The following is a 23548-nucleotide window of genomic DNA, read 5'->3' as shown; positions in this document are numbered from 1 at the left end:
GGATTTTACATTCATGCAATCACAAAAGATCGGGATTGACCCGCTTCAGTTTGAATCCATCTCCTCACTGAGAAGCATCGACTCCGCTTCTCTCAGATAACGGCCTACATTTAAAAAAAAAGTTCAACCGCCTTCTTCCGAACGCCTCAACCTAACCTGATACTCGAGCTCCCGCTCTGATCAACCGAGCCGCCTCTGCTGCACCATGCGCATGCGCAAGCGCGGAGGGTGACAATCTAACTCTGTCGACCGAAACCCCGCCCTTTTCAGGGGATGGGTATCGATTGGTTTGTATGAATGTCAATCAATGATCCTGTGCGTTTCCGATGGACGCATGCACTGTCAATCATAATTAGCGCAGAAGGATTTTTACAATTTAGTTCGGAACTTTCGTTATTATGTTTTCCTCATCCCTGAAAATCATTTGAATTCTTAAGTTAAATTACAGGGCAACATTTTTTTTTTTTTTTTTGGAAAGCTACTATTTTGTTTTTTTTTTGTACTGCGGTGAAGTATTTAATAAATGTAAAGGAGCAGTGTATTGAATGTTGTCCCGCGGATGGAGAGTTGGCTGTGCGGAGTTTGAGGTGAAGCCTGGGGCTGAGCTGAGCTGAGCTGTCTTGGGCTGACAGTCACAGTGAAATCAGCCGGAGGAGCCTTCACCATGTCTCTCCTCAGAGGTCAGTCACTCTTTCTAAGTAATCACCGATAATGTTCACAGTATTTGTTCGATGTCAAACAAATAAGGAAATCCACTTTTCCTTTCAGTGAAAGCGGAAAATGCTGACACTTTGCAGCAGTTCAGTCAGCTTTTGAAAGGGAGTTAAGTTAACGCCGGGTGCAATCCTTTTTATCTGCTGCTCGTGCCTTGGGTTGTTCTCCACTCGCGCTTTTATGGGGAGGAAGAACATTATAATCCGACGCAAAGTTTAAAGAAACTACAATGGAAATTGTTAACATTTAGGAGCTGTTAGGAATGATGAGCGGCCTGCATGTCATATTGGAGCATGTTAAGGGGAGAAGGGTGGTGATTGGCACATGTGCAGGACAGACAACGTTGAGAAAGTGTTAGTGAGATTTGTGATCGGAAAGAAATATTGCAATCCCGTTTAAACGGAGGGAGCTGTATTCATTTTTAAGAATGCTTTTCATCAAAGTAGATTATCTCTTTTTAAACCAATACAAATGAACAAGTGTCGTTTACAGTAAGACTTGGTGGGTCTGGTATGGCCGAAGATCAGAAGCCTTGGACAGTGATAGGATGCTTTCCAGTTGGGTGTTGAAATGGTGATTACAAGAACAGTGTCGTTAGACAGTTTGTGGAAGTTCAGAGTGGATAATAGGTACACCCTTCTCCCCTTAACACACTCCAATATTACACACAGGCCACTCATTGTTCCTTCAGCATTAGTCACCCTGTCCACTCCTAATATCTCCTAAATGTTAACAGTTTCCATCACAGTTTCTTTAAACTTTGCGTCGGATTATAATTTTCTTCCACTTTTACAGCATGAATGGAGGTTGTAACAGGACAACTCAAAGTACAAGAAGTAGATAAAAGGGTGACATCTATGGCTAGTCTGGTTATGATGATTGACTAATCAGGGAATTAAGCCTGTGATTTTAACAGAAACAATGGCTTGCCATTACATAGCACCCAAGGTATTTTCAAGAGAAAAGGAGCCTTTGTGGCAGGGTTAGGAAAGGTGACTGCTAGCTTAGTCAAAGAAATTTGTTTTAAGAAAGTCTTTAAAGGAAGGGAAGGAGGTACAGAGGTGGTGATGGAAGATTTTGAGGGAAGTAGGCTTGTAAAGATTGGGAAAGAAGTAGAGAGGTAGGTGTGTAGGGGGGGTGGGGTGGTGTTGCTATCTGTGGAGGAGTTTACAAAGAAAAGGACTGAGGCAGCTGAAAGCTCTCCAACTGAGGGTGGTGGGAGGCACAGCAGATCAGTCAGAAGGAGCTGTGCCAGTCTGTTGGGAAGTGTTTTTTTTTGGAAATCTTGCATTTGTGTCGCATTTTTCTAAAATAAATATAGTTTTATATACTTCCAAACTTGCTACCAAGTCTTATTTCAAAGGCAACTGTGAACTATTTGTATAACGCTGTCTGTCAAAATAATATTCCGGTTATAACTTATCAGTGGATTTTCAGTTGTTTTTTTGTCCAGACCCTGCTCCCACGCTAATGAATTGTAGCTGGTTTCTTCTACAGTACATCTCTCGCCCTTGACGGCATAGGTCTTACAAAACAGATGATCTGGGATTCACATGCTGGTGACAGTTCCCGAATAGTTCAGGAGACATGGAGGGCATAGGTTTACAATTACAAAGAGAGACAGATTCTAACGCATTCCAAATAAGTGGAGCTGTGCTTAGTTTTAATGATATATAGTCAAAATATGTCCCATTTTTAAAAACAGAACTTCTGTTGAAGAATGAGATTTGATGGATATATTACTAACAGAAAATGTATATATTTTGGTTGATTGTATTAGTATGTTTTACTTTCTTGCTTTCTCCTCTATGAAATCATGCATATACATTACAGGATTGTGTGATAATTTAAAAGGGGTTTTAAATCATTGTAGTTTGCAGTTTTGTGGATCGCTCAGTTCTAGATTTTTAAAAAATTAAGAAACTGAACTTGCATTTATATAGCACCTTTCACGACCTCAGGATATACCAAAGTACTTCAACAACAACAACAACAGCTTGCATTTATATAGTGTCTTTTAATGTAGAAAAATGCCCCTAACAGCTTCACAGGAGTGTAATCAGACAAAAATTGACATTCGGTCAAAGAAGGAGACATTAGGACAGGTGACAAAAAGCTTGGTCAAAGAGGTAGGTTTTAAGGAGCAGGGAGAGGTTTAGGGAGGGAATTCCAGAACTTCGGGCCTAGGCAGCTGAAGGCAAGGCTGCTATTGGTGGAGCGATGAAAATCGGGGATGCAAAAGAGGCCAGAATTGAAGGAGTGCAGAGATCTCGGAAGGTTGTAGGGCTGGAGGAGGTTACAGAGATAGGGAGGGGTGAGGTCATGGAGGGATTTGAAAGCAAGAATGAGAATTTTTAAATTGAGGCGTTGCCGGTCTGGGAGCCAATGTAGAGTAGCGAGTGCAGCCAACAAAGCATTTGTGAGGGGTGGTGACAGTTGTAGTGTAGGGCAATGCGGCAGACAATTTGTACATAACAAGGTCCCGCAAATAGCAATGAGATAAATAACCAGATAATCTGTTTTAGCGATGTTGCTCGAGGGATATACATTGGCCAGGACACAAGCTACTTTACTGACTGCTAGAAATAATTTGCATCACATTGTGATCTTTAAACCCACTTTTGCCCCCTTTTTAAAAATAACTAGATTGCATATAGCACTAGTGTGCGATGACATTTCCAGAAGTCATGCAGAGTGTCAATATTCACTCCAAAATAAATATTAAGCTAGGAAACATCATTGCTAGGATGATGTAATTACGAAGGATATGTTCATACACATCCAGGTCGTCTTGCATTGTAATGTAGAGCTTTTTATTGTGCATCTGAGTGGTCCAAAGCATTTGGCAGCTAGTGGAAGTGGATCTCATTATATGCCTTTTCAAAATAAACCAATAAGGAGACACTGGAAAAAAACCAACCCTTTTTTAGAGGGGGATCGATCCCATTATATGCCATTGGTCAGAGACAGAAAATTTTTACTTGTACAGAAGAGACGCTCCTGTGAAGTGCCTTGGAACGTTTTACCATGTTAAAGACGCTATATAAATGCAAATTGTTGTTGATTGCTGTTCAGTAAATATACCATTCAGTGTGGAACTGATCCATACAGAGCAGGAAAGTTCCCGGTTCAATTCAGTTTCCAGCCAATAATAGAACTTATGGGACAAACATATTCCTGAATGGGTAACAAGGCGACACTACAAAGTAACTGAGACAACAATGTCCATTTTAAGTATTGCATTTTGTTTCCTGGCTTCTGTGCATAAATATTAACACGGTATGTAACATCACTTTGCGTTGACGTTTGACATTTTAAATTGTCTGCTTCTTACCTATAAGGATAAACTCTTTCACTGATTATTGAAAATAATGAAAGTATGAATCATTTTGTTACAATGTCCTCTCTGAAGTATTGTGGTTAATGTTTTTGTACTGTGAAATCGATGAGGTTATTTTAAAATCTTTTCTAAACCAAAGTTCAAAAGTTTATTTGTTTCCACGCCCCCCCCCCCCCCCCGGGCCAAAGATAAACAACACTGCTGCAGCTGCCAAACAGAGTACTGCAGCCTTGAGGTCAGATATTTGCAACTTTTTTAAAAAGTACTGTGGTGGAGTGCAGTGCATCGTAGACTGGTAGGGCATTTTATGAGTTGCCAACCTGTTCATCATGAGAAGCTAATAGCTGTTCTCATGGGGAAGAAATGGGGGGGGGGGAAATCACAGCTACTGCAGAGGCATTTTTTAAGTAACTCCAGTTGCTATCTATTGAGCAGTATTGGGAGAGGCCTTCAAGAGTGAAGCAGGGGAGAATAAAAACACAATTTGAGTTGATTCTCTTTCGAGTTTGGATTAACAGTAGACCCCACCTCAAAATGGAGAAAGTACATGGTGTTATAAGTAGGATTCCAAATAAAGTGTTACCATTTAGCTTGGTCTTTGTATTGACCTCATGATCACTTGCTTGAACCCCTGATTATATACAAACATCGGCTGCAGCTTTTAGGGAAATAGTAGAAAACTGTTCACTGTGAATGTTATAGGAATGACTGAAGGTTTTTATGATGTATTTTTAATCTATATGGTGAGCTCCCAATCTCAATTAGACCATTCAGGGAAATATGGAGCAACAATTTCACAAGATAGATACAGGTGAGATAGGCCATTTTAGCTCATTCATGTAGAATTTTTAACCATCTATTCCCCCATGGCATGTAATTCTCTATCACTCTACCTGGAAGAACAAGTTCTTCATAATTTTATTTCATCAGTTTTAACCTGCATTCCCCCCGCCCCCCCCCCCCCCCGCATTATTTAAGTATCCTGGTGTATCCTGAAATAGTGCTCCAGAATTACTTTATCTATGTCATTTAATACCTTTTGTATACTTCTATCAGGTAACCTCTGTTGCCTAAGTTTCTCCAGTCTTTCCTCTTAATTCAAATTTATATAGGGCCTTTAATGTAATAAAATGTCCGAAAATGCTTTACAGAGGTGAAAATGGATGCTGAGTAGAGGCGGGAGAAGATTTAGGGGAGGTGATGAAGGAATGCCCAGAGAAGTAGGTTTTGGGGAGGCTTTTGAAGGAGGAGGAGGAGTGTTGTGAAAGGAATATATTTATAATTCAATGTCTCGATGTAAAGGGAGTCTGTGCTGACCGTACATATACACCAAGGATATGAAATGATTAAATTTATAATATCAGATTCTCAGAGTCCCACTTTCAGCTGTGATCATTATTCAGAATTTAGATGTTATCAAATGCAACATGAAGTATGAGATGCAATTACATCACTTCAGTTCACTATGCACTACAAACTACTACTCTTCAATCTAAACAAAGGAAACTACAAAGGTATGAGATGCAAGTTGGCTGTGGTTGATTGGGGAACTACATTAAAAGGTAGACAGGCAATGGCTAGCATTTAAAGAATTAATACATAATTTGCAACAAATATATATTCCTTTTAAGGCACAAAAACCCAACAGGAAAAGTGGTCCAATCGTGGCTAACAAGAGAAATTAAAGATAGTATTAAATCAAAGAACGAGGCATATAAAGTTGCCAGAAAAAGCAGTAAGCCTGAGGATTGGGAGCATTTTAGAATTCAGCAAAAGAGGACCAAGAAATTGATAAAGAAAGGGTAAATAGAATATGCGAGTGACCAGGGAGAAACATAAAAACGGACTGTAAAAGCATCTATAGGTATGTAAAAAGCAAAAGACTGGCAAAGGCAAATGTGGGTCCCTTACAGACAGAATCTAGAGAATTTATAATGGGGAATAAGGAAATGGCAGAGAAATTAAACAAATACTTCGTGTCCGTCTTCACGGAAGAAGATACAAAAAACCTCCCAGAAATACTAGAGAACCAAGGATCTGGTGAGAATGAGGAACTGAAGAAATTTAGTATTAGTGAAAAAATAGTACAAGAGAAATTAATGGGACTGAAAATCGATAAATCCCAAGGATCTGATGATCTACATCCCAGGATTTTGAAAGAGGTGGCTATAGAGATAGTGGATGCATTGATTGTCATCTTCCAAAATTCTATAGATTTTGGAACGGTTCCTGCAGATTCGAGGGTGGCAAATGTAACCCCACTATTTAAGAAAGGAGGGAGAGAGAAAACAGGGAACTACAGACCTGTAGCCTGACATCAGTAGTAGGGAAAATGCGAGAATCTGTTATAAAGGATGTGCTAACAGGACACTTAGAAAATAATAATAGGATTTGGCAGAGTCAACATGGATTTATGAAAGGAAAATCATGTTTGACAAACCTATTGGAGTTCTTTGAGGATGTAACTAGTAGAATAGATAAGAGGGAACCAGTGAATGTGGTATATTTGGATTTTCAGAAGGCTTTCGATAAGGTCCCATACAGGAGGTTGGTGAACAAAGTTAGAGCATGTGGAATTGGAGGTAATATACTGGCATGGATTGAGAATTGGTTAACAGACAGAAAACAGAGAGTAGGAATAGACGGGTCTTTTTCAGATTGGCAGACTGTGACTAGTGGGGTACCGCAGAGATCGGTGCTTGGGCCCCAGCTATTCACAATCTATATCAATGATTTGGATGAGGGGACCAAATGTAATATTTCCAAGTTTGCTGATAACACAAAATTAGGTGGGAATGTGAGTTGTGAGGAGGATGCAAAGAGGCTCCAAGGGGATATAGACAGGCTAAGTGGGCAAGAACATGGCAGCTGGAATATAAAGTGGAAAAATGTGAAGTTATCCACTTTGGTAGGAAAAACAGAAATGCAGAATATTTTTTAAATGGTGAGAGATTGGGAAATGTTGATGTTCAAAGGGACCTGTGTGTCCTTGTACATGAGTCACTGAAAGCTAACATGCAGGTGCAGCAAGCAATTAGGATGGGAAGTGGTATGTTGGCCTTTATTACAGGAGGATTTGAATACAGGAGTAAAGAAGTCATATTGCAATTATACAGGGCCTTGGTGACACCGCACTTGGAGTATTGTGTACAATTTTGGTTTTCTTTACCTAAGAAAGGGTATACTCACCATAGAGGGAGTGCAACAAAGGTTCACCAGACTGATTCCTGGGATGGCGGGATTGTGGCATGAGGAGAGATTGAGTAGACTAGGCCTGAAATCTCTGAAGTTTAGAAGAATGAGAGGTGATCTCATTGAAACATACAAAATTCTTACAGGGCTCGACAGGGTAGATGCAGGGAGGATGTTTCCCCTGGCTGAGGAGTCTAGAACCAGAGGTCACAGTCTCAGAATAAGGGGTAGGCCATTGAGGACTGACATGAGGAGAAATTTCTTCACTCAGAGGATGGTGAATCTTTGGAATTCTCTACCCCAGAGAGCTGTGGAGCTCAGTCATTTAGTACATTCAAAACAGAGATTGATAGATTTCTAGATATTAAAAGCATCAAGTGATATGGGGATGGTGCATGAAAATGGCGTTGAGGTAGAAGATTAGCCATGATCTTGTTGAATGGCGGAGCAGGCTCAAAGGGCCGGATGGCCTACGCCTTCTCCTATTTCTTATGACCACCTGTTATATAAGAACATAAGAAATAGGAGCAGGTGTAGGCCATATGGCCCCTCGAGCCTGCTCTGCCATTCAATAAGATCATGGCTGATCTTCGACCTCAACTCCACTTTCCTGCCTGATCCCTTGATTCTCTTGAGTCCAAAAATCTATCGATCTCAGTCTTGAATATACTCAACGACTAAGCATTCACAGCCCTCTGGGATAAAGAATTCCAAAGATTCACAAACCTCTAAGTGAAGAAATTTCTCCTCATCTCAATCCTAAATGGCCGACCCCTTATCCTGAGCCTATGACTCCTAGTTCTAGACTCTCCAGCCAGGGGAAACAACCTCTCAGTCTCTACCCCTGTCAAGCCCTCTCATAATCTTAAATGTTTCAATGAGATCACCTCTCATTCTTCTAACCTCCAGAGCGTATAGGCCCATTCTACTCAACCTCTCATCCCAGGAATCAATCTAGTGAACCTTTGTTGCACCACCTTAGGTAAGGAGACCAAAACTGTACATGGGACTCCAGGTGTGGTCTCACCAAAGCCCTGTATAGTTGCAGCAAGACTTCCTTACTGTTGTACTCCAACCCCTTTGCAATAAAGGCCAACATTCCATTTGTCCTCCTAATTGCTTGCTGTACCTGCATGCTAACTTTGTGTTTCGTGAACAAGGGCACCCAACCCTCTCTGAACACCGATATTTAATAGTTTCTCACCATTTTAACAAAATTCTGTTTTTCTATTCTTCCTACTAAAATGAATAATCTCACATTTCCTCACATTATACTCCATCTGCCACTTTCTTGTCCACTCACTTAACATGTCTATATCCCTTTGCAGACTCTTTGGGGTCGATTTTAGGATGGCCGAGCGGGTGCGTTGGGGCAGGGGTCTCGTAAAATCGGGGAATCCCGGAGTGGGTCTGGAGCCCGGCTCCAACCCGCCCACTTCTGGGTTCCCCAGTGACGCGTTTGGGTGCGCACGCAGCTCCTGCATGCGAGACTTCTGCCAGCAATCAAAGCTGGCAGGATGACAATTTAAATACTTAATTACCTAGTTGACAGACTTCGTTGACAGGAGATTTTGGCAGGGGTGCAATTTTCATGGATCCTCAGCGTGTTTCCTGTGCTGTGGGAAACACTCCCTGTTGGAGCAGGCATGTTTCAGTCAGTGGGAGATGCAAAGGATTTTTTGACAGTTGGGGGGAATGCCTCATTTATTGCAGCAGGGCACTCTATCACTTCAGACAAGTTTTGGCTGCAACATCTTTGTCTTTCCATTCAAAATTATTAATTTATACCTTAAACTCTGCTGTGCTAACACATTTACCTACTTTGCGGACCCCCTCAAACTCACACCGGTAGGATGGGAGGCGCCATGACTGCATTCATCACTTCATCCGAGGACGAGCAACATCACCAGGCACGCTGTCCACCTCTGCCACGTGGAGCTCCACAACACAGTGCTACGCTACAGGCACCCGCACAAAATAGTTGTGCAACTACACATACACCCACTGTAGGGTGACCCAATGGGTGGCATCAAGTGTGGGTGTTCATGGAGAACCTCATGAAAGGGACTTATTACACAAGCCAGTCAAGAATGGCCAAGACTTCTTGGTGGCAGAGGCAGGCCGCTTCCTCCCGCCCGCCGGGGGGAAGATCTCTGTCCTCCCCCCTCCTCCTCCTCACCCCATCCAATGATACCTGGAGTGAGGGATCATTAACCTGGGAGCAGCCTTCCCCCTGGGCTGCTCCATGCTGTAATTTTTCCCATTTGTTGCAGCATCAGTCAATGGAGGACTGCCCCTTTAAATAGAGCTCCTCCAGCTGACAGACCTTACTGCGCATGCGCAGTCCGCCCGCCGCGCAGCTCAGCAGCGGGGAACCTGGAAGACCAGGTAAGTGGATCCAATTAGGCTGCGATCTCGCGCGGGGCAGACTGATTTCACCGGGCGCGTTACCCAGTCGCCCCCCGCCGCAAACCGCAGCCCTCCTAATATCGAGCCCATAGAGTACAAAAGCAAGGAGGTTATGATGAACCTTTATAAAAACATTGGTTCGGCCACAACTGGAGTATTGTGTCCAATTCTGGGCACCGCACTTTAGGAAGGATGTGAAGGCCTTATAGAGGGTGCTCCCACGAGTGTTTTCTGCCCCGTGTTATTTCTTTTGTACAGCCATACTGATTCTACTTCCTGATCTTCCGAGCTAAGATCCTTTCTCACTACTGCCTTTATGTCAACCTTTGTTATCAGGGCTACCCCCAACCCCCCCCACAACTTCCTTTTCCATTTTGTCTGTCTTTTCGAAAAGTCGAATACCCTGGAATATTTAGTTCCCAATCTTGGTCACCTCGCCACCACGTCTCAGTAATGGTTACTAGATCAAACCCATTTACCTCTACTTGTGCCATTAATTTGTCTATCTTGTTATGACTACTTCGTGCATTCAGATAAAATGCCTTTAATTTGAACTTTTTACTATTTTTCCCTGATTTGACTCTATTCACTGATGCAATATTACTATTTGAACTCTCTGTCCCTTCCTGACACAGACTGTTTGTTTATCTTTACCCAAATCACTACACTGCTCTATGGCCTTGACTTTTCTCTTCAGATTTATAAATTTACCCTTAGCTAAACCCCCCCCCCCCACCCTACCTCCTCTTTTTAGTTTTACGCCCTATCTACCGTGCCAGTTATTCGCTTTCCCAGGACTTTGGTCCCGGCCCAGTTTAAGTGGAGCCTGTCCCAATGGAACAGCTCCTTCCTTTTCCAGTACCGGTGCCAATGTCCCATGAACTGAAACCCCTGTCTCCCACAACACTCCTTGAGCCATGCATTTAACTCTCTGAGCTGTTTTGACCCTATGTCAATTTGCGCGTTGCTTAGGTAGTAATCCAGACATTATTACCTTTTGATGTTCTGCTTATTAATTTGGACCCTAGCTTCTCAAACTCCCTCAGCAGAACCTCATTCCAATGTCATTGGTTCCTACGTGGACCACGACAACTGTATCCTCCCCCTCATGCTCCAAGTTCGTCTCCAGCCATGAGGAGATATCCTTAACCCTGGCACCGGGCAGGTAACACAACCTCGGGACTCCCAGTCGCAGCTGCAGAGAACAGTGTCTGTCCTTCTGACTATACTATCCCCTACCACTGCCACATTCCTTTTTCTTCTCCCCCCCCCCCCCCCCCCCACCACTTGAATGGTCTTCTGTACCACAGTGCCATGGTCAAATTGCCCATCCTTCCCACATTCTTTGTTCTCATCCATGCATCTCATACCTGTCAGACAAGGTCAAAGGCCAAGGCTCCTCCATCACTGCCACCTGGCCACCATACCTGCCTGACTCGCAGTCACATCCTCCTGTCCCTGACCACTGACCAAATCTATACTACTACTTAACCTAAGGGGTATGACTGCCTGATGGATCAAAGAGTCCAGATAGCTCTCCCCCTCCCTGATGCATTGCATTGTCTGCAGCTTGGACTTTAATTCAACAACTCTGAGCCGAAGTTCCTCGAGTTGCAGACACTTACCGCAGATGTGGCTGCTCGGGATCTCGCTGGTCTCCACCCACTCCCACATGCTGCAGTTACAACACACCACCTGCCCTGCCATCCCTATCTAACCTTGTTTTATATATTTAATTAATCAAAGTTTTTATGTAATTAATTGACTTGGTTTACTTTTAGTTTTTTTAAAACTAACTAATTTATCTACTTTTAAACTAGTTTCCTGCTCTTTTTAACTGTTTAGTTTTAAGGTTTTTTAACTAACACTAACAGACTAACCACCACTAAAGACACTAATCACGAAACACAATAACCACTGAAAACACCTATCAATAAACTAAATACCTACACTGACTTACCCTTGGCGCACCTCTGTGATGTCACTTTTTGTCCTGATTTTTCTTTTGATTTCACCGCTTAGGGCCCCTCTCGCCGCTCCTTTAATTGGCCCCTCTCGCCGCTCCTTTAATTGGCCCCTCTCGCCGCTCCTTTAATTGGCCCCTCTCGCCGCTCCTTTAATTGGCCCCTCTCGCCGCTCCTTTAATTGGCCCCTCTCGCCGCTCCTTTAATTGGCCCCTCTCGCCGCTCCTTTAATTGGCCCCTCTCGCCGCTCCTTTAATTGGCCCCTCTCGCCGCTCCTTTAATTGGCCCCTCTCGCCGCTCCTTTAATTGGCCCCTCTCGCCGCTCCTTTAATTGGCCCCTCTCGCCGCTCCTTTAATTGGCCCCTCTCGCCGCTCCTTTAATTGGCCCCTCTCGCCGCTCCTTTAATTGGCCCCTCTCGCCGCTCCTTTAATTGGCCCCTCTCGCCGCTCCTTTAATTGGCCCCTCTCGCCGCTCCTTTAATTGGCCCCTCTCGCCGCTCCTTTAATTGGCCCCTCTCGCCGCTCCTTTAATTGGCCCCTCTCGCCGCTCCTTTAATTGGCCCCTCTCGCCGCTCCTTTAATTGGCCCCTCTCGCCGCTCCTTTAATTGGCCCCTCTCGCCGCTCCTTTAATTGGCCCCTCATAATGTAGAGAGGCTTAGGAAGACCGTTCCAAACCTGAGGCTAAGATGGCTAAAGGCTCTGCGACTGGAGCAGATGGAGGGAGGGGTGGGGGGGTGGTGGTGATGCAAAGGAAGTTAGACAGAAGAATGAAGGGCAGGCATTGGCACTTAGGAGTTGAGTAGGTTGCAACGGTAGGGAGGAGCAAGGCAGGGGAGATTTGTAAACGAGGGCTAGGATGTTGAATGCCATGCATTGGACAGGGAACCAATGAAAGTTGGCGAAGGCCTGGATGATAAGAGTGCAGGATAGGATGTGGGTGGCAGAGATTTGTGCAAGTTGTAGCTTATGTGGGATAGATCTTGGGATCCAGTCAGGAGAACGTCTGAAACTTGAACCTGGAGGTAATGAAAGAATGGATGAGACTTTGCACAACAGTACGCACGAGATAAAGAGGGAAACTGGCAAGTTTTGGAGGAAGAAATAGGAGGTCTTGGTAACAGGGGTTGGGGGTTCAGCTCATGGACACTTGAGGTTGTACACCATTGGTTTGGCCTGAGTGAGCAGTCAGAAAGCGGGAAGGAATCAGGAACAGAATGATTTCCTTTACCAACTAAGCCATTGGAGCAGCTAACTGAATATACATTATGATTTTTAAAAGTAATGTAGTTAAGGTAAGAATTGAAACAGTAAATGTCAACAAGGCATCATTTGAGACTAGACATCAAAATGCTTAAAATTCAGTTGGCAGCATTACTGCTGTAAAATCCAGCCTCGTGTTCCAACTCATCTACAGACAGCTGTCTCTCTCTGTGTATGCACGTGTATCACCTGTTGCAGAACATTCACATACCTCTGTTATTTAAACAGCTGTCAGCAGAGGTTGGCAGTTACAAATTCACATAATGCAATTGCACTAAAATGTGGACATGCTCCCCTAGGGGACCTGCTCCCCTAGGGGAGCAGGTCCATACTGGCAGCATCTATTTTAACATAAATATCTTTCTGTTACACTCATTGCAAACTGAATTGGAAGGCCAGTATAATTTTTATATGTATATATGGGTTGAAAATGTTGAGAAATTAGCACTAATAGACTAACAATTAGTAGAACTCTTGTGGATTTGAGTCCCAAACCAGGAATTTGAACTCAAATCAAAGCTGACTCTCCAATACGGTACTGAGGAACTGCTGCATTAATGGAGATGCTATTTTATAGATGAGACATTGACCCTTGCTGCCTTCATAGCAGTCATTGCGCTTCAAAATAACACATTGTGAGACATTTATGAGATATATGGCACAGCATTATGCTTTACTGAAATGCCAATAACAAAACAATTATTTTTGAATGCTCCTAAAGTTGGCATATTATTATTGCTGTAAGTTTGTGGAGGAGTTTGTCCAGTACATAGTAAAGTGCTGTAAGTTTCTCTGCTTTTTTTTTAAAAGGTGTATTCATTGTTGCTGCCAAACGTACTCCATTTGGTGCCTACGGAGGAGTGCTGAAGGACCACAGTGCCACAGATTTAGCCACACATGCTGCAAAGGCCGCACTGGCTGCTGGGAAGGTCAGCCATGAACTGGTGGACAGTGTCATTGTCGGCAATGTAATGCAGGTCAGTATGAGGTGGACCTCAGTTTTAGAATCTGAGAACATTGCAGCTGCTATTGCATTCTAAACCAGTGTTTCTTCAAACTTTTCTGCATTGGGGCAGGGGGGACCCCTGTAAATATTGACACGCTCACAGAGACCCCGCCCTATCCAAATTTCTAAACGACATGCTGGTCATCCAAAGAAAAACAATACTAAAATTGAAAAAAGTATTTTTCATTAGTATACAATAAAAGAAGTAACTTGGAAGTAAGTTTATAAATACAGAAGCGTTTGGAACTCTGATGATTTCATGATCCTCCCTGATGTTCACAGACTCATTTGATGACCTATGTTCTAAAGGTCGCTTTGACTTTCTGCTCATTTGGGAAGGTGCTACTGCAGCCAAGTTTTAGTTAATGAAGTTTAAAATAATGGGATGAAATGTACTACTTTTAACTTTAAACTTTAGTTTCATTCTGTTGACATTTTGTCATCAATTTTCTTTGACTTTCTTCACTGCTGGAAGCTACAGTTTCATTGGTGGCAGTGACCCTTCGATACCTTGCTGAAGTGGGAATTCTTCATGCATGAGCCTGGATGTAAGTGGCAGCAGGCTGTTCACCCTTTGAGTGGTCACAACAATTAATTAAAAATAATTCATTGTGTGTGAAGCACTTTTGAAACGTTTCTGACAGACATGATAAGGTGTTGTATAAATGTAAGTTCTTTCTTTGTTTATAACTGAGCTCCATCATGTCCTCATGTAATGTGTACACAGACACATACTTCAGCAGGTATCATATGCTGGCAATCATGAGTTGAAACCCTGGATTAATTTTTTCATCCCCACCCCAGGGACACTGAGGAAATAGTATTGTACCCACTGCTACTATGGCTGAGATCAGCTAATTCCAGCACAGATTTTTTTAAAATACATTTGTGAACCATGTATTGCAGTGGGTTAGAGAATTGCTTTTTACCTTTGGGATCTGGATTTAAATTCAACTCAGGTTGACAGTATGAAAGCCTCCAATTTGCTGATTACAAGGGTCTTACGTGAAATAAGTTTGAGAAATCTCAGTCCAATTCTTGATGGCATGGGTCCTCACAAAAAACTGACCCAATTGGCAATCTCGCTCAAGATGTCACAAGATGGCTGGTGTAGGAAAAGGAAAAATGTCACACTTATGCAGTAGGTGATGTTCTTCTGAGATTGTCACAAAGCAAAGGGAACTTTACTCTGCAACTCTCTGTTACAAATTCAGGTCTACTTTGAATACCTTCTCTGGTTCACTAGAACCAGTTGCACCCATAAGCAGCCTGAACGTCTTTTATGGAAGTGTTCTCACACTGCGCACTTTCTACTTACATGAAAGCATAAGTCAAGGGTATAACAAAAGTGCTGCCTTGTGACCTGATCAAGATAATCATGTCTTTCTTCAAGGTGGGCCAAGCAAAAAGTTGATGAGGTAAGGCTGATGTGAATCATTAGGCTGTTTTATTTCACAGTTATGTTCAGATTCAGTTGGTTCAATCAGTACTTGTTTTAATGTAATAATACCAAACTAATGAACACTATACTTCCCCACATCAGTGGGTCGTCTTTCTTGATTTAGACTGAAGTGCCAAGCTAGATTATGTGCCCAAGTCTGTGGAGTGGGTCTTGAACCCACGACCGTCTGACTCAGGCAAGAGTGTTACCACTGAGCAAAGGCTGACATCTTGTTTTTAAAAAAAAAAACATTTTTGAGTAGGTTTTAAAGATGGAGAGGCAGAGATTTAGGGAAGGAGCTTCAGAGAGTAGGACTGAGGCAGATGAAAGCTGCCCAACTATGATGTGAAGGGAGGGGGATGTTCAGAAGGCTGGAGTTGGAGGAACAAAGCATTCAAGAGATGATTTATAGGGCTGGAGGAGATTGCAACGATAGGGTTGGGCACGGGACCCCAAAAAACTCTGCTCCCTTGACATTCTGTCCCAACAACATCTCTTCACGTAACTGTTCTTTACTCATGTCCCACTCCTATAATTCTTCTTGTGTCTCTATCTTTCTTTCAGTTTGTCTTCCACTCTTTGTCGCACTCTCTATACACTTTCTTTCATTGTTGCCTATCTCCACTTCCCTCTCTTTTCTGTAAATCTTTTCTTCTATCTCTCCTGTATATTTCTTGCTACGTATGCCTCTCATAACTTGAGACTTTCCTTCACACCCCACAGAGACCTCTGTGCCCGATGGTGGACCTCCGACCTCCAGCGACCTCCGATCTTCTTCCCGGCCCCTTCCCCCCCCCCCCCCCCCCCCCCCAACCCTGATCTTCTCCTCGGTCCATGATCCCTCCCTCCCTCCTCCGATCCCCTGCTGCAGCAGGCCTTCCTACCCGACAGCCAGCCTGTCAATCAGGCTGGCTGTTGGGCGCAAAACCCGGAAATGCAATGGATTGGATCGCGACCCGCCCACTTATCTTCCAGGTTTCGCACCCGGAAATCTTCCCCGCAGCTTCCTCCCTGGCTCGCAGTTAAAATTTACCCCCTATCATCAAACTGAGTTTTGACTGCAATAGTTAGAGAAATGAACTCCTCTCTACTTGTGTACAAGGGATTGAGTGGGGAGCTGGAGCCTGGACTATAAGGGTGTTAGGCTTGAGCGGCAAGGGAAAAATACAGGGCCTGGATGCAATGGCCTTTGTCATTAATTCCCTTTCTGGCACTGACCTATCCAGGAATTCTTGCAATGTGCAGGTGAGGGAGAAACTAGGGATCAGGGTCTGCACATTTATTTATTATTCAACCCTAGTTCATGGGGAAATAAGTGGAGAATTTCCCAGAAAAAAAATTCTGCGTTTCTAACCAGCTGGAACAGGGTTTGTAGAAAATGTTTTGCTGACCCATTTCTTTCTGGAATAATTGCACAATATTTGCAGTGTCCCAAGGTGCTTCACAGGAGCGCAATCAGGCAAAATAAATTGACATCGAGCCAAAGAAGGAGACATTAGGACAGATGACCAAAAGCTTGTTCAAAGAGGTAGATTTTAAGGAGTGTCTTAAAGGAGAGAAATGCAGAGGTTTAGAGAGGGGATTCCAGAGGCTAGTGCCTAGACGGCTGAAGACATGGGCCGCCAATGGTGGAACATAAATATATAGGAAAAATATTACCAGGGAAGGGAGATATAGTTCATGGATTGTACTTAGCCACTAACATGGGAATAAGCAACAGAAAAGTATACATATTGAGCCTTTTGTGTAACTCACACTTCCTATTTAAGTCTACTCTTAAAGCCTGTAATTTTTCTGCTTTAAAAAATTCAAATTATCCAAAAATTCAACTTATGCAGTTCAATTAAAATAGCACAGGAAGTTTTTTAAGTAATAAAAAAATGAATTATCAAATAATTCAAATTAAGCAACTCCAAATTAACAGGGATGGACTGTGTTCTATTTAACTTTTTCAAGGTAGGTGGAGTTGTTCTTCACATGCCTGTGTAAATTGTTCCCTCCTGCCACCTTCCCTGCTCGTAAACCATCCTGAGCCTCTTACCACTAACCCTCCCTTCCCCCCCCCCCCCTCCCCCCGGCTAGTACCTTTCTCCCCTTTTGCTGGGCCTGCCCCCTCCTCAAAGTGCGATGTCTGAAGGTGCTACGTGGAGGTCAGGCCTCAATTTTCTATGTTGGTTTCCCATCAAATTTATCACTGCTGCCTCCACACGCCAGCTGCCCCCACCCACTGCCAAACTGTGGTGCCCCTCTGATGCTCTGGAACCCTTTTCTACAGTATCTCTGCACCATGGAATCCATCTCCCACACCCTATCCGCTCAATACTCCCAGGATCCCCATCTGCTGCTTCCATATTCCAAGGTCCACTCTCACTACTACCACACTCCAGGGCACCACTCGCAGCACTCCTCCAGGGCAGTACTCCTCCAGGGCAGCACTCCTGTATCCCAGGGCATCACTCCTGCCACACCCAAGAAATGCTTTCCCCAAAGCTGCAGCATGAACAGACTTGCCACAATACTTGCAAACTCTTGAGTTGGACCTATCACTTGCAAACTCTAGGACCCCTTTCCCCAGTGTGCCCAAGATACCAGTTTTCTTGTATCCCATAACTTGGGCTCTTGTCTTCTCTTGGAGACCTGACACTGCAACATTCTGAATATCTGTACTGCCCTTTCTCATTCTAATCTCTCTCCCTCTGAACTTGCTGACAAGCCCTTGAACCTGCTGACAAGATGGTGTGGTTGTGCACTACAAGGGCCTCTACTTGGCTGAGGAGAAAAGCCAATTGTCTCACTCTTCTTATTTTCCTTTGGAATATGATCTTACTACAGAACGCCAAACCATCGCTCTTTTAAGTAACATGCTTCCACAGACTATGTATAATCTGCTCTTTTACAGACTCTACCCTGTCCCGTGTCCTGCTAAAAGCAGTGGGATTTGACACTGGGTAAAATTAATATATCTTTCTGTTTTTTTTTTAAAAGAGTTCTCCGGATGCTGCCTATATTGCGAGACATGTTGGATTGCAAGTTGGAATTCCTATCCCAGTACCTGCCCTCACTGTAAACAGACTCTGTGGATCTGGTTTCCAGTCAATCATATCTGGAGCACAGGTACTGAACAAATGCAGTGCATTCTGCATTAGTGAATTATGCATGATATTCCACACTTAACCACTATCACTGTATCTATATTTTTTAATGGAAGCTATTATGAAAGCTATTCTACCATTTTTTGTGAAGGGAGGGCAATATTTTTTTCCCTTCCATTCCTTGATCTCCTTGTGACATTTACAACTGATGATATAAGATGTTGAACTGTGACCAGTACTGCTCAAAGTTAGTTGCTAGGAGGGCTGGGAACAATACTCCTCTGATTTCTATCATCCAAGGTTGCCAGTGATGAAGCACCTGGAGCACGATTTTGAAATGAAAGTGTGGGGGTGGGGGGGCAAAGAAAATCGGGATCTTCTGGAGTGGGCAGGAATCCTGGCTCCAACCTGCCAAAAAACGTGCATGATCCAGAGTCATCTGGGTGCGCGTGCTGTTCCCGAACCTGGAAGTCCCACCGACAATTAAAGCTGGCGGGACGATATTTAAAACAATAAATCAAGTACTGCCTCAACGTGTTTCCCATGCTGTGTGAAACACGCCATGTGAAAGTAGTTGGGTTTCAGCCAGCAGCCATTTGGACATTTAAATCCCTATTTGACAGATTATGATAAAAGGTCAGTTATTCCAGCAGGGCACCCATTTCTCTCAGGCAAACTTTTGGCTGGGAGATCTTTGTGTTTAGACTGAAAATTCTTGGTTTACACTCAGAATTGTTCTGTTTACACATATTTACAAACTTTTCGGACCTCCTCAAACTGACACCATCAGGATGGGGGGCGCGAGTACATCCGAGGACGAGGAACATCACCATCCTCACCAGGCACAGCTTGCACTTCCAGGACTTGTAGCTCCCCAACACAGTGGTGCGCCACAAGCATCTGCACAAGAGCAGAGAGGGGAACAACAGAGGGACCGACATCGCAGGAGGCACTACCCTCGTCAGAGGATCTACAGACCGAGGCTCAGCTCCCTGGACTTCTCTGAGGAGCAGTGCATACAGAGGTTGAGAGTGAGTCGCCAGGTGATCGCAGACATCTGCAGCCTCCTTCATGTTGAGCTGCTCCTAGTTTGACCTGGCGGCATCTTATTACCCATCGCTGTTAAAGTGACCACTGCCCTCAACTTCTTCGCCTCCGGATCATTCCAGGGTGCCACTGGTCACATCGCCAGGGTCTCCCAGTCGTATGCATTCAAGTGCATAAGACAGGTCACCGATGATTTGTTTCGCAATACGTTAACTTCCCCATAGACGACCTCAGCCAGATGGAGAGGGCAGTGGGTTTCCACTCTGTGGCTGGCTTCCCACTGGTACAGGGTGCAGTCAATTGCACGCATAAAGCAATCCGGGCACCTCCACATGAGCCTGGACAGAAAGGGATATCGCTCCATCAACGCTCAGCTTGTTTGTGACAACCGCAAAAGACTTCTTCACGTGTGCGCCAGATTCCCTGGCAGCTGCCACGATTCGTTCATTCTGAGGGAATCCAACATCCCGGACCTCTTCCACACACCGAACAGCCTTAAGGGCTGGCTCCTCAGGGACAAGGGATACTCCCTGCACACGAGGCTCATGACACCTCTGAAGAACCCCATCAGCGAGTAACAGCGTCGATACAACGACAGCCATATCGCCACCAGGTCGTTCATTGAACATGCGATAGGATGCTGAAGATGTGATTTTGGTGCCTCGGTCGTTCTGGGGAAGCGCTTCAATACGCACCAGCGAAAGTGGGTCACATTATAGTAGTGTGTTGTGTCCTGTGCAACAGAGAGGGGTACCGTTTGATGAGGCCGCATGCCCACATCCAGCATCCACATCTGCCATGAACATGGAGGAGGAGGAGGACGAACCTATCAGCAGAGCAGTGGCTCACCTGGCTGCTCGTAAGGCCATATGTGAACGGTTCTCATAAGATGATAAATTGAGAATAGTCCAATCCTCTCTCCACCTGGAAAGAGCAGCATCAACACCACGCCCCCCCCCCCCCCCCACCCCACACAAAACAGTCCTGTAACTACACCTACACCCACTGTAAACGCACCCACTGTGTGGCATCAAGTATCTCCTTTCATGATAGGGCACCATCACAAAAGCCAGTCAAGAATGGGCAAGACGTGGCAGTAGTGGTGAGAATGATGACATTTAGTGTGACTTTATCAAAAACTAAATATAAATGAAAATCATGACAGTCTGTCAAACACCCTTGTGCATACCCTTCGTGATCACAAAACCTTTGCCTTTCTTTTCCGACTACTTCTACATGGTGCATCCCCTGTGGCTGCAGCAGAGGTAGTGGCAGGTTGCTCATGTCATGCCCGGACTGCTTAGATGCTTTTGGCCTATGCCCTCTGAGTTTCGGAGACTGTGAGGGCCCCTCCAAAGACTGCCCCACCTGCACCTGTGCAGAGGCAGACTCGGCCACCTGGAGAGGAGGCAGCATTGCAAGTACTGGTTGAGAGGGGGGGCAACGGGTAAGACGTGGGAGTGCTTTGATTGACTTCCCCACTTCCATGTTCCCTTTCATCTTCATCCCTCTCCTGGACCAGGCCCACATCACTCCTACCATCCTGCTGGAGGACGTGTGTGATGCCTTGTAAGCCCAGTTGTAAAGTTTCTGTTTACCAGTTTAAGGCGGCAGAATGTTGTTCACCGTGAGTCCAAACGGCCATTGTCAGGGCCTGAATGGACTCATTTGTGAGCCGTGCTTGAAGCTCAATGGAGGCCATCCTTCTCTCCATCGCAGACGTTTCCGCAGTTACCTGCGACACTATCTCAGACAGTTCCTCATGTACCTGTGACGCTATTTCCGAGATTCCCTCACGTACCTATGCCACCATTCCACTAATGCAGGAGTTGGAGTTTCAATACGATCTCCTCTCATTCTTCTAAACTCCAATATGTATAGACCCAACCTGTTCAATCTTTCCTCATAAGACAACCCTTCCATACCTGGAATCAATCTAGTGAACCTTCTCTGAACTGTCACCAATGCAAGTATGTCCTTTCTTAAATAAGGGGACCAGAACTGTACGCTGTACTCCAGGTGTGGTCTCAACAGCACCCTGTACAGTTGTAGCATGACTTCCCTGCTTTTATACTCCATCCCTCTAGAAATAAAGGCCAGTATTCCGTTTGCCTTCCGGATTACCCGCTGCACCTGTATATTGACTTTGTGTTTCATGTACGAGGACACCCAGATCCTTCTGTACCGCAGCATTTTGTAGTATTTCTCCATTCAAATAATATTTTGCTTTTTTATTTTTCCTCCCAAAGTGGATGACTTCACATTTTCCCACATTATATTCCATCTGCCAAATTTTTGCCCATTCGCTTAACCTGTCAATATCAACGCGCCCAGTGAAATCGGGGTGCTCCGCACGGAATCGCAGGCTAATTGGATCCACTTACCTGTGCTTCCGGGTTTCACGCTGGAAAGCTGCGCAGCGGGCGGACTACGCACGCGCAGCATAGACTGTCAGCTGGAGGAGCCCTATTTGACGGGACAGTCCTCCACTGAAATAGGAAAAATTACAGCCTGGAGCAGCCCAGGGGGAAGGCTGCTCCCAGGTTTAATGATGCCTCACTCCAGGTATTATTGGATGGGGTGAGGAGGAGGGGGAGGACAGAGATTTCCCCCCCCCCCCCCCCCCGACTCCTTGGCAGGAGGAAGTGGCCTGCCTTTGCCACCAAGAAGGCCTGGCTCAAGGTGGCAGAGGAGGTCACCAGCACCACCAACATATCACGCACCTGCATACAGTGCAGGAGGCGCTTCAATGACCTAAGTAGGTCAGCCGAAGTGAGTACACTTACTCATTCCCCTACACTCCATCTGCCACATCACCGCCCCCCGCCCCACATCTCCTTCTGCACTGCCAACACTACTCTATCACATCACTGCTCACACCCACTCAAAGCTTATCCTCATCTTACCTGCACTTACTCACCTCGCTAGTACTCATCCCGCCACTACCACTCAACCCAATCGTCATACAATCTCATGGCTCTATCTCATACTCACCCTCTCAAGCATCTCTTTCACGGTCAGCCTCACTCAACCTGCCACTACCTGTGCTGCAGCCACAGGGCATGCATCACATATGTGCAGTAGGACGCGTAAGGCAAACGTGTCATGAGCATGAAGGGGATGCACATGTTTGAGGGTTTGTCATGGTGTTTACCTATATTTGATTTCTGATCAACTCACATAACATATTATATTGTTACCACTACTGCCATGTCTTTGCGAATCTTGTCTGGTTTGTGCAATAATGCCCTTTCCTGGGGATCACAATTATGACCCACAACTGATGCCACCCATTGTGTCACTGCAGAGTGGGTGTAGGTATATTTGAAGGGCTCTTTTTGTGCAGACGACTGAGAGATGTCGGCGATGTCCCCGGTTGCACCCTGGAAGGATGCGGAGGAGAAGTTGTTGAGGGCAGTGGTGACTTTGACAGCGACAAGTAAGAAGATGGTGCTCGGGCCAGCCGGGAGCAGCTCGGCATGAAGGAGGCTGCAGATGTCCTTGGCTACATGTCGAGTGACTCTGAGCCTCCGTGTGCACTGCTGCTCAGAGAGGTCCAGGAAGCTGAGCCTCGGTCTGTAGACCCTGTGGCGAGGGTAGTGCCTTCTGCGACGCATCTCTCTCTGCGGTAGCCCTCCCTCCTGCTGTGCAGGTGGATGTATCACAGCACTGTGTTGTGGTGCTCCACTTGTCAGAGGTGGACAGCGCGGCCGGCGAGGCTGGTGATTCTGTTCGTCCTCCATGGAGGTCATGACTGCAGCTACGGCAGCCCCCATCTGGAAGATGTACATTTGAGGGGGTCCGCAAGGTAGGTACATGTGTCTGGACACCTGGGTAAGTGTGCAAGTTGGTGAATTTGATTGTTAGGAGGAGGGTGGTGGAGGCCAAACTTTGTCCAAAGTGACAGAGTGGCCTTCTGCAATGAGATGCGTGAGGGTCTTCACCCACCCCCCTCCCCCCACCCCAAACTGTCAAATGGATCTTTGCAGCTACCACAGGCTGATGGCTGCAACACGTCCATTTGAACTGGGAGTGTTTTCCCCCATTACGGGAAACAGTCCCAGTTGTTTGCAAAATCCGAC

At 45.0% G+C, this 23548-nt stretch overlaps 1 protein-coding gene across 1 annotated transcript in view; it reads left to right on the top strand.

The window, feature by feature from the left end:
- Positions 1–559: 559 nt before the first annotated feature.
- The window catches only part of acaa2 (acetyl-CoA acyltransferase 2), a 67436-nt gene continuing 44447 nt past the window's right edge, over positions 560–23548 (top strand). The window contains exons 1-3 of the mRNA XM_067983560.1: positions 560–680; positions 13691–13857; positions 18313–18441. Of these exons, the coding sequence (XP_067839661.1) occupies positions 665–680; positions 13691–13857; positions 18313–18441 (312 nt within the window). The 5' untranslated portion in view covers positions 560–664. The remainder of the gene's footprint in view (positions 681–13690; positions 13858–18312; positions 18442–23548) is intronic.

This window comes from Heptranchias perlo, chromosome 1 (genome assembly GCF_035084215.1).
Source record: "Heptranchias perlo isolate sHepPer1 chromosome 1, sHepPer1.hap1, whole genome shotgun sequence".
In the NCBI taxonomy this organism is placed as follows: domain Eukaryota; kingdom Metazoa; phylum Chordata; class Chondrichthyes; order Hexanchiformes; family Hexanchidae; genus Heptranchias; species Heptranchias perlo.
This window is presented reverse-complemented; position numbering and strand designations above follow the sequence as displayed.